This window comes from Vicugna pacos, chromosome 12 (assembly GCF_048564905.1).
Source record: "Vicugna pacos chromosome 12, VicPac4, whole genome shotgun sequence".
Taxonomy (NCBI): Eukaryota; Metazoa; Chordata; class Mammalia; order Artiodactyla; family Camelidae; genus Vicugna; species Vicugna pacos.
Window position 1 is genome coordinate 66,050,327 of NC_132998.1, and position 10,528 is coordinate 66,060,854.

Sequence of the window (10,528 nt, forward strand, 5' to 3'; positions counted from 1 at the left end):
AAAAAAAAAAGACTAACTATAAAGCTATATAGTAACCAAGACAGTGAAATTTAGCAAAAGAATAGGCAGATAGGTCAATGGAACAGAAAAGAGAGCCCAGAAACAGGCCCACATAAATATAGCCAACTGATCTTTGACAAAGAAGCAGAAGCAATAAATGGAATAAACATCATCTTTTCAACAAATGGCGTTTTAAAAATAGGACATCTATGTGCAAAAAAGAATCTAGACACAGACTTTACATGATTCACAAACATTAACTTAAAATGGATCACTTACCTAAATGTAAAACGCAAATCTGTAAAACTCCTTGAAGATAACACAGGAGAAATCCTAGATGACCTTCGGAATAGTGATGACTTTTTATTTTATTTTATTTTTATTTTTATTTGTTTTTATTTTTTAATTTTGGGGGGAAGGTAATTAGGTTTGTTTGTTTATTTATTTATTTATTTATTTAATGGAGGTACTGGGAATTGAACCTAGGACCTCGTGCATGCTAAGCATACATTCTATCACTGTGCTATATACACTCCCCTCCTTCAGTTTACAAAAATAGATGGCCCTTACATCATCGGTTTTTGAATGAAGACATTCAAATTCACTTCATAGGGAAATGAAGATTAAACCACCAAGGCAGCTACCAAGGTCAACAGCCCACCCACGCGGGCTGATCACCAGGTGCCAACATCTGAGCAAAGAACTGCCAGTAACAGACAAATAATAAATACTGTGATGACAGATACATGGGGAAGGCGGGGCCGCAAGCGGCAGGCATGGAGTGCCGCAGACGGGCCACAGCAGGAAGCACCAGCTGGCACCGCATCACGGAGGGCGGAGGGGCCTCCTCGTTGGCAGCAGGTGTCTGCACTGGTCGCCGCCAGCTCCCATGGAAAAGACAGTAACTCATGGTGTGGAAGGCCACCACCTCCTTCCCAGGACAAGGGTCCATGCCAAGCTATGGGCAACTTGCTCTCGAATGGCTCAAAAAAAAAAAAAAAAACACTCGTCTTTACACACGTGTGTAGTGTGTATAAAGCATGCCCAGTTCTCTGCATCATCTTCTGGGCCCGGCAGTGTCACACACACTTCGGGACCTTGATAAATGCTTGTTCAGCCAAGTGGAAAAGTGCCCAAATCATCTCTAAAACCAACCCCAGGCAAGGCCGTCTCTGGGAGCATGACTACCGTAAGGCCGCTAGTGAAAGAACGTGTAAAACTTTATTCTCATTCTTTTTGAACATGTTACCTCCTAAAACCTCATCTGAGACGGAAGAGCTGGGACCACAAGGGAGGACCCGCCCTGAGGCGCAGGGTGCAGGTGCCGAGCTGGAGTTTATACCTTTCAGTCCGGGAGGCGGCGGCGTGCAGCCTCAAAGCAGCTCCGCGAGGCAAGGGGCAGGTCCACGTCCCACGGTCACAAACAGCAGTCAGTCTGGATGCTAAACAGCACTGTGGCCAGCGTCACCCTGGGCAGTGGTGCCAGCCCCTGGTTCTCCTGAGCGGCGGGCAGCGTGGACGGGGCCCTCTGGGCACACATCTGCGGTTCTCTGGCCGTTTCCGCGGGCCATCCCACTGTCAGCATGCCTGTGAGCGCCAGGGTCCTCTCCTCAGGAAGGCCTGAGGAGCCTCTCCAGGAGCACTAGCTTTGTTTGCAGGTTGACGTCAAAGGGAGGCAGTTTGGTCAGGTTCAGACTCAGCCCGGTGGTGCCTGGGACTCTGGCCAGGACTCGGTGCGTGTCCTGGTAGAGGGCCAGGGGACCGGGGGCCACCTCCATGAGGAGGTGGGTGTAGGCCAGCATTTGCTCTGACCCGGGCTGCACACCTTCCCTCTTGTCATACCTGCGGGGAAGACACAGCCTGCAGGGGGCAGCACCAGCCCCCTGGCCCTGACCCTGCATGCCCCCACCCCGGGTTCCACCTCTGCGGGGAGAGCCGCCACCCACAGCCCCATGGCAGGACATACCTCCAGGCGCCGTTGACCTCCAAAAACCGAGACACGCCCGTCTGCGCAGCAGCCACGTCGATGTGCAGAACGACACCTGCGGGGATGCATCCGCCCCGTCAGAGCCACAAGCCGGTGCCGGGGCCAGCTGGTCCCGAGGGCCGCGCACCTACCTGTGCGGGGTGGCACCAGCTCATGCAGCCTCTGCAGGGCCACGCCGCCCGGGTAGTTGAAGTGGGACACGTACAGCGCCGTGGCCGAGTAGGCTGCGTTTACCACGAGGTGCCCCAGCACGAGGAGCGACCCCGCTTTGTAGAGCCAGGACTTCTGATAGTTGTTCAGCCTGGGAAAGAGCAGAGACACCAGGGGAAGGGTGCCAGCAGCAGCAGGAACGGTCACTCAGGCCGAGCCAGAGTTCTCACCAAGCGGGCACAGGGGACCTTTCTCTCTGAAATCCCGCCCAGAGGCCAATTTCCAACTCACATGAGACCTTCCAGTGTCCCCATCATTACTTAGTTCAGAGCACAGCCTCCAGGCTGACCCTGCGCAGCCCAGGGCGTGGTGGAGCCAAGAGGATCCGCTGCGCAGGCAGAGGTGTGAGGCCCACAGGGACCAGGACACTCACCGTCTGTCCTGGACAGCAAGGTCGCTGGCCCTGTAAACTCAGGCTGGACCCCTGACCAAACTCAGGCCCGGCCCCTCAGCACGGGCACTGTCACCCACCCTGCTAAGACACATCCTTAAGCTCCACACCTTTCCCATCCGCGTGAGGCTGCGCCCCTGGGCGGCCAGCCCGTGTGCTCCTGCCAGCACCTGCGTCCGCACGGGCAGTGACTCTAGAAACTTTGGGATTACAAATCCTCTCTCTGCCCTTTGAGTGCAAACCCGCCACCTGACTACTTCAAGGACCTAGGACGACTCTCGGCGGGCCCACAGCCTCTGCCAAAGACACGAGCACGTGCCCTTCTCTCCTCCGGGTGGGAAGACAAGGCAGATCCAGGCCCAGTCCCGCGACTGGCCCGCTGCTCCAGCCCCCAGCGTTTGGAGGCCTTGTGTTCAGAGGAAGCTGACTCCAGGTCACACAGGACCCTCCCCCAACGCAGCTTACTGCTGAACACAGCCCACACTGCTCCCCACACTGGCTGTGCTGATCCCGACGCCCCCACCTTCCTGTGCAAGGTCCCCACCCCCGGCCTGAGGTCCAGTCTCTGCCGGGTCTGTGCCCTCTGAGCGCTGGGTACCCGGCTCGCCCACAAGGAGTCAGAGCAGCAACCAGCAAGCACCTCAGCCAGGGGCCAGGGGCCAGGGCAGCGCCTCCTGCCTGACAGGTGTTCTCTGGAAGGCAGGGCAGACGAGGGGCCACCGCAGGGCCACCGGCCGAGGTGCTGCGTCAGCCTCCGGTTCCCATCACAGCAAGTGACCTGTGGCCCTGCTCCACAGTGAGTGGCCGCCCCGCCCACAGCCTGGGCCTGTCGCTCGGTAGCCCCTGCCCCGCCCCCTCGGGCCCCGAGCCGTGGCTTCCACATGGTGCAGAAAGGACCTCACCAACCTTCCCTCTCCTCCGGCCCATCCACCTGCCCGGACAAACACTCTGTCCCTAAACCCTCCACCTGACTGATCCGCTGACCACACAGGGCCCAACACACTGAGCTCCCTACCTGGCTGCCCTATGCCCCAGCCAGCGTGTGAGCATCCTTCCTGAGTGACCAAGCCCTGTACAGTTAGCACAGCCGTGTTCCGTGTGGAGACTCGCATCCAGACGGACAGAAGACAGGACCAGGCAGAACCCCTGGTCGGCGCCTGGTGGGTCTTGGCCTGGCCTTGGCCCAGCGCCGTCACCATGGAGACACCAGGCTGCCTTCCTTGGACACAGGCGCCCAACTGAACACGGTGTACCTTCAATCTGCCCCTTACGAACCAGTGAAGCCATCCCAGGGGACCGGGAGGCGGCGGCACTCACAGGCGGGCGCAGCCCCTGGCAGCCACGATGTTGAGCAGGGGGAAGGTGTAGATGATGAACCGCAGCTCCTTATGCGGGAGGAGCGAGTACAGGGCCACAGAGCCCAGCGCCGGCAGGAGCAGCGCCACAGCCCTCCTGTCCCCTGCGCCCAGCGGCACGAGGAGCAGGCTGCAGCCCAGGCCGCGGGGCAGAGCCGAGTAGAAGTACCACAGCAGCGGGGAGGTCTGCGGGCGGGAGGGTTAAGGACACCACACGCCAGCCAGTCACATCCCCAGGATGCGAGAGCCAAGAGTGGCACGGGAGGCAGGGCCCCACAGGCGCCCCCTGGGCGGTGACCCTGCACCCGCGCCAGCACCCGGGGCCACGGACGGCGGGTGGGGCCCGCGGGGCCCTGTAACCTCTCCCGCATCATCTCACCACGAAGGGCGACAGGCGCCTTGGGGATTCATCGCCGCCTCCTGTCTGTGGGTGTCTAAACGTTCACAACAGAACGGTCAAAGACAGCGGATTCTCAGGAGGACAAAAGGAGAAGCGGGGTCTGTGCAAGCCAGGTGGCAGTTCCACGTGGAGCAGGACCTGGCCCAGGAGGGGAGCGGCCCTGGCTCCGAGCTGCCCGCAGGCTGTCTTACAGAGATGCCGGAAGGATACACCCCAGTTGGAACTTTTGTTCAGGACGGTGTTGTACCAAAGCACTTTTCCTTCTGGCCACACAAGGTATCCCCAAAAATAGGAGTCCACAGCCACCGTCAGTCCTGGGGAGACAAGACTCCCTTAGGGAAGGACACGGCCACCAGGGAACTCAGGCCACGATGAGTCCGGGTCCCAGGAGAACGTCCCCCTGAAGTACCTCCGTCAGCACAGAGACCACGGGCCACCAGCAGCTCCACCTGAAGGAGCTGAGGCATCGGGCCCTCCATCCCCAAATGAGCAGCTTCATGTGGGTCCATCGTGGCCACCCGGCCTGGCCAAGGTGCCACTGGAGACCCCAGGCAGCCAGGGTCGGGGGTGCCTCATGGGGGACACTTGGGCAGAACAGTAAGAACGTTAAGACATCTTAATACCACTGAAGGTTAAGGTAATTTTTGGTTTTGTTTTGAGTTTTTTGTTGTTATTTTGCAGGGGAGGTAATTAGGGTTATTTATTTACTTATTTACTTAACGGAAGTACGGGGCACTGAACCCAGGACCTCGTGCATGCTAAGCACGTGCTCTACCGGCTGAGCTAACCCCCCACCCCTCTCTCTCTCGTCTTTGCAAAACGACAAAGCCCAGGCTCCGGTCAGCGCAGCCCCAGCGACCCTCACTCACCCAAGCAGAGGATCCCGGCCGGCACAGCGCAGCGCAGGGCCCTGGCCACGGACACCCGCCCCGAGCAGAGCAGCAGGAGCAGCGCGAGGCCCAGGAGCAGGCTGAGCTCGGCCCTGAAGACCAGGATGGCAAGCGCCGAGAGCCGGATGAAGCGGGCCCACTTCTGCTGCAGCCAGGCGGTGAGGGCCGGCAGGACTGCGGGTGGGGGCACAGGTGCAGGAAAGCCACTCAGAACCCTTCGGAGACAGCAGGACCCACCGACACCAACGCCCTCCCCCAGCTGGCCCACATCCCGCCCCACTGCACAGAGGCCACTCTGCAGCCCTCGTGGGCGCAGGCCCCTGACGCCGATGTCCACCCTCTCCTGCTGGCCCCCACTTAGCACTTCTGCCCTCACCTCTCCCGCCACGTCCCTCAGAGGTCCCTGCTCCAGGCGTGGGGAGGGCCAGGCCTCCCTCAGCTCCTAGAGCACCACAGCTCCCCGATCCACCAGGGCACCCCTAGAACCCGAACAGAGCTGCCCCGCCTGCTCTGCACGTGGCTTTCCTTCCTCCCAGGCTCACTGTCCACAGACCAGCTCAAGTCACTCGGCTGGGTCACTCAGCCCTAGAGGACCCCACGGCCCCAGGGCAGATGTGCACCCACCTGCGCTGAGCCGGGAAGGCAACCCTCAGTCACTGAGGACAGAGCCCCGCTCCCTCACGGGCCTCCCTGCCCAGCACTTCTGAGCCGCGCACACAGTGCAGAGCAGCTTTCAACAGGCAGACACCTCAACGAACGCCACGCGCCTGCAGCCTGGCAGGTGTGCCCAAGCCCAGCACGGGGAGCAGCCCCTCCCCCTTGACAGGACAGGACATACCCACAGCCAGGGCCAGCACGTTGGGGAGCGTCCGCGTGCAGTAGAACATCAGGTGGAACTGCGAGGCCGTCACCCAGCAGAACATGGTGGCCACCGTGGCCCCGAACTGCCGCCTCACTTCTTTTTGTAAGGTCCAGAGCCCGGAAATCACGCCAAGTCCAAGGACGGCCCTGACTGAACAGAGACGGTGCCGTGTGCCACAGCAGTGCGCGGTGCCGCTGGGCCCGGGGGATGGCAAAGCAGCCCCCAGAGAGCCCACTCGCCTGGGTACAAGGATGGGCTGGCCTATCAGCCACAAAAACGGGATGAGGCCACGCCAGCAACATGGACAGACCTGGCGGTCGTCCCACTAAGTGAGGTGAGCCAGAGACCGACAGGTACTGTATGATATCACTTATGTGTGGAGTCTAAAAAGTGACACAAATGAACCTACTTACAGAACAGAAGCAGACTCACAGACACAGGAGACAAACTCGTGGTCGCCAAAGGGGAAGGTGAGGACAGATAAACTGGGGGTTCGGGATTTGCAGATACAAATCACTGTGTATAAAGTAGATAAACAAGGTCCTACCGTATAGTATGGGGAACTATATTCGATACCTTATAATAATGTACAACAAAAAGACATAAAAATACATACGCGTGTATGTATGTGTAACTGAATCACTGTGCTGCACACCTGAAACTGACACAACACTGTAAAGCAACTACACTTCAAAAAGAAAGGTGTGCAAAGCAGATCATAGACTAAAGGGCATTACCTTGAAGTGACAGTATCTTTTCTTACTCAAACTAGTGACAAGAAGGTGAATTTCTTCATTTTGCGGTTGACTTGCTACTAACTTTAGGTGTGGCGGGCCACCTTTCAAGTCCTCTCACACTGTTTATTTAACAATAAGCACTCTTAAAGCTGTCAAAACAAGTATAAACGGCTGGGCGTAGGGGAAAAGCAGCTGGACCCCCACAGCCCGACCCTGAAGCTGCGCTGTGACTGGCCGCTCCGGGTCAGGGGCTCCCAGGCGCTCGGCTGCTGGGCAGGGCAGGACTGGCCTGCAACAGCAGCCCCGCCACCTGGCTGACACCTCCAGGGCCACGTTTCCCAACCCCCGAGGCTCAGACGCGGCCTCAGTTCTCCAGTCCAGGGCCGCCCGGCGCCCCGACACAACCAGGATAGCCCGTCTAGCTGCCCCAGAGTGATGGTGGACTTCCATTTCCTCGTCTGTCCAGGAACTTGGATTTTTCAAAGCTCTACGCACAGGCCAGATAAACCAGCCATAAGATGTGTTTGGCTCAGCTGGGAAATCCAAATATGGTCTGGGTACAGATGAGATAAAAATTTACTGGAATGGGAAGATGGCAACTGTTGGCTAAAAAGGAGGCTGCAGAGCAGTATGTACAGAATGTTTGAAATTTGGTTTAAAAAAATTTGTGTGGGCACAGGGAAAGTTCCAGAAGGACCTGCAGAGAGCCCATTGGTGGCAACCTCTGTGCGGTGAAATGTGAGGCTTCTGTTCACAGGATGGGGCTCCCCAGGCGGCGCTCCCACCTGCCCCTGCACCGGCCCAGGGAGGGGGCCCGTCACCCCCACCGCAGCTGCAGGGCACAGCCCAGGGAAGGCTGCCATCTGAGCCCAACTCTGAAGCACTCCGTGCAGGAGCCAGCACAGCCAAGATCCCAACAGATGGATGCTCCTGTGTGAGGGACCCTCCACCTGGGTGACCAGTCATGGATGACACAAGTTCATTCTGTCTTCATGGGAAGACCCCCTTACCTGCTAGCTGAGAATAAAACTTGGACATTTCCAACAGGGAGAGCACATAAACCGCAGGGCTGGAGAGAGCCGCAATCACCACCGGCCCAAGGAACGTCCTGGGGACCACTCCAGGGAACTCGAGGTGGTCATACTGCGGGAAGAAGGGAGGGTCAGCGGGCCCCGGGCATCAGGGGACAACGCGCTCGGATGCAGGCCTCACCTTCCCCACGTCCAGCTGGTGGTAGAGCAGGTCGTGCACAGCCTGCAGGTTGAAGCTCTCCTCCACCTTTGTGTAGGGGCAGATGACCAGGTGCAAGGCAGCCACAGCCACTAGCAGCCCCAGGAGCCAGCGCTGCCCACCCAGGCCCGGCGGCTTTTTCCCAGCCATTCTGCGCTCCAGCCTCACAGGCCCTCATCCACTGTCCGCACCACCGCTCTCCGCGTTCGGAAACAAGATGCAGGTTCCCAAGCTTCAGAACTCACACCAGAGTTAACATCCAGGAGGTGTGCGTGAATGCCGAGTGGGAGTCCTCCCAATTGCGGGAACTTCTGTAAATCTGAAAGTACGTCAAAACAGGACGTGCAAAGAAAAATCACACTCCAGAAGCTCTTACTTTAACTAGCTACCGTATGCTTCAAGCTGTGTGAATACTTTCCCAGGACTTTGGCTGCAGAACCCAGCTCTAGTCCATTGCCCAGCGGGGCCCCAGGTTTGCACAACCTCTGGGGGCGGCAGGATGACACCCCGACCCGCTCGGGAAGCTCCAATCTGGCAGGAGGTAGGAGAAAACCTGGGCTTGGCCCCCGCAGTGGCTGCAGTAGAGTGGAGGGGGGGGTGCATCTGGAGGACAGAGGGGCAGCCTGGAGAAGGCAGGAGGTGGGACACAGGGCCCAGGGCATCAGCAAAGCCCTGCACACAGGGGACAGTGAGATGGGGCAGTGGACGCCTGCCCTGCCACGTTCTAAACTTCACCCCAGGAGCCACGTGGAGTCCCAGGGAGCTCAACAAAAACAAGTAGTGGTAAAAAGCCTGAGTGTGTTCTAGGGGGTGCGGGTGCAGGCAGACGGTGCCTGCAGGAAACCACCCAAACCCCAACAGGACTTTGGGGGGCACCCCATGGCACGAAGCTTCCTGGGAAAACCATGGAAGTGTCCAGGGCAGGTCCTACTCATGGGAGGCCAAGAGCTTTCAGTTTGGGGCGGGTGGAGTTGGGGGAGACAGCAAGCTCTTTTTCCTGGCTTTTCTTAAAACAGGTTTGCTTTTGTTTGATCAAAATCAGAAGGACCAGAAGCAAAAGGACAAAACCACGGTGCTTCCCGTTTGTTGAAAGTACTTTTTGGGTCGAGGGAGATTTATGAAGTCTGTGCTCTCCACAGATAGCAAGTGGGGGATTCAGAAGTGCGGTGAGAAGGGAGGGGAGTCGTGTCTGGTACAGCAGTGGTGGCGGGGAGGTGGGGGAAGTACGGGGACAAAAGGGTGGGCTCTGGGCACCACAGCAGCGTCCACAGTGCTGAATGAAAAGGCGCCTCTGTCTCCCCTGCTGGGCTCTCGTCCTGACCACTGCTGTCTCAGCAGAGCCTGGTGCACAGATGCCCAACAGACTAGCTGAAGAGGAGATTCAGTAAAAAATCTTCAACGTGGACGTCATCACACAAGCTTACACTTACATTAAAAGTACGTCAGTGCTTTAAGGTCCAGTAAAACCAAAGACACCACAGAACTTTCATATTCAGCTCCCTGTTCTTCTTACTGTTTGAGGTGAGAAAAAGTTGAAGGAAACAGGAAGCACCTATGAAACCAAGCTTCCGCAGCAGGTGTGCCAGTGCTGCCTGGCAGGAACCGGACAGGGGCTCGCAGCTGCCCCAGGTCAGCCAGGAGCCGGCAGCCCTGCAGACCTACAGGCGAGAACAGACCACGACTCCAGCAAACGTAGTTTACAGAACGGTGCGTCTCAGGTTAGGGAAGTCCATTTGGATCCTAAGGTCCCTACTGAAACTGGTCAGATAATGCTCACCTGATTAATCCCCGGCTGGAAACACAAACCATCTGGCGCACATTAGGCCAGCCAGAGGCCAGAGAAAACTTCCTACCCTTGTACTTCTTCCTTCGGCAGTTACACCGCACTAAAACCCAGGCAGCGCTCATCTCAGTTCTCCTGTGTAAACCACGGGTTCCAGAGCCAGCTGCCTCAGGCACGTGGGGAAACAGATTCCCGGGCCCCCAGAGACATGCTGATGAGGCCCCAGGGGAGCAGCCTGACCCCAGGAGAGGATCCCGGCTCCCCAGGGGAGAAGTCCGAACCCCCAGGGGAGGAGCGTGACCCTCAGGTGAGCAGCCCGAACCCCCGGGGGGGCAGGCCCGGAGACCGTCCCGCGCGGACACGCAGGGTGAGGCCCGAGGAGCGCTGCGACAGCCCGCCCCGATACCCCGACAGCCCCAGCCGCGCGTGCTGACCTCCTCCGCCCACGGCGCTGTCCCCTGAAGCGCGGCCGCCGGGGCTGCCCTCGGCCGGAAGCGGGGCGGTGGAAACGGAGAACAGAGGCGACGCCCTTGCCCGATCCTAACATGGCCGCGGAAGCCCGGCTGCCGTCCCGGCGGGCACCCCGCCTGCCCGGAGTAAAGATGGCCGCCGAGGGCGGTGCTCGCGAGGGGCGGGCTCGGACCGCCACGCCTCCTGCGTCCACCCCTCCCGGCGGGACGCTG

The 10,528-nt window shown here is 58.8% G+C and overlaps 1 protein-coding gene across 5 annotated transcripts; it reads right to left on the reverse strand.

The window, feature by feature from the left end:
- Positions 1–1,202: 1,202 nt before the first annotated feature.
- ALG12 (ALG12 alpha-1,6-mannosyltransferase) lies at positions 1,203–10,463 on the reverse strand. 5 transcript variants are annotated; one of them, XM_072973743.1, is made up of 11 exons: positions 10,280–10,463; positions 9,493–9,574; positions 8,308–8,381; positions 7,843–7,975; positions 6,072–6,245; positions 5,213–5,407; positions 4,554–4,657; positions 3,906–4,129; positions 2,119–2,288; positions 1,967–2,042; positions 1,203–1,842 (listed from the first exon to the last, which is right to left on the reverse strand). In XM_072973743.1, exons 4-11 carry the CDS (start codon positions 7,868–7,870, stop codon positions 1,611–1,613), a joined length of 1,203 nt encoding a protein of 400 aa, XP_072829844.1. In that variant the 5' UTR covers positions 7,871–7,975; positions 8,308–8,381; positions 9,493–9,574; positions 10,280–10,463; the 3' UTR covers positions 1,203–1,610. The 5 variants fall into 5 exon arrangements, with proteins under 5 accessions (XP_072829844.1, XP_072829843.1, XP_072829841.1 ...); XM_072973742.1 differs by lacking the exon at positions 9,493–9,574; XM_072973740.1 differs by lacking the exon at positions 9,493–9,574 and having other exon boundaries at positions 8,045–8,381.
- Between the last annotated feature and the right edge of the window lie 65 nt (positions 10,464–10,528).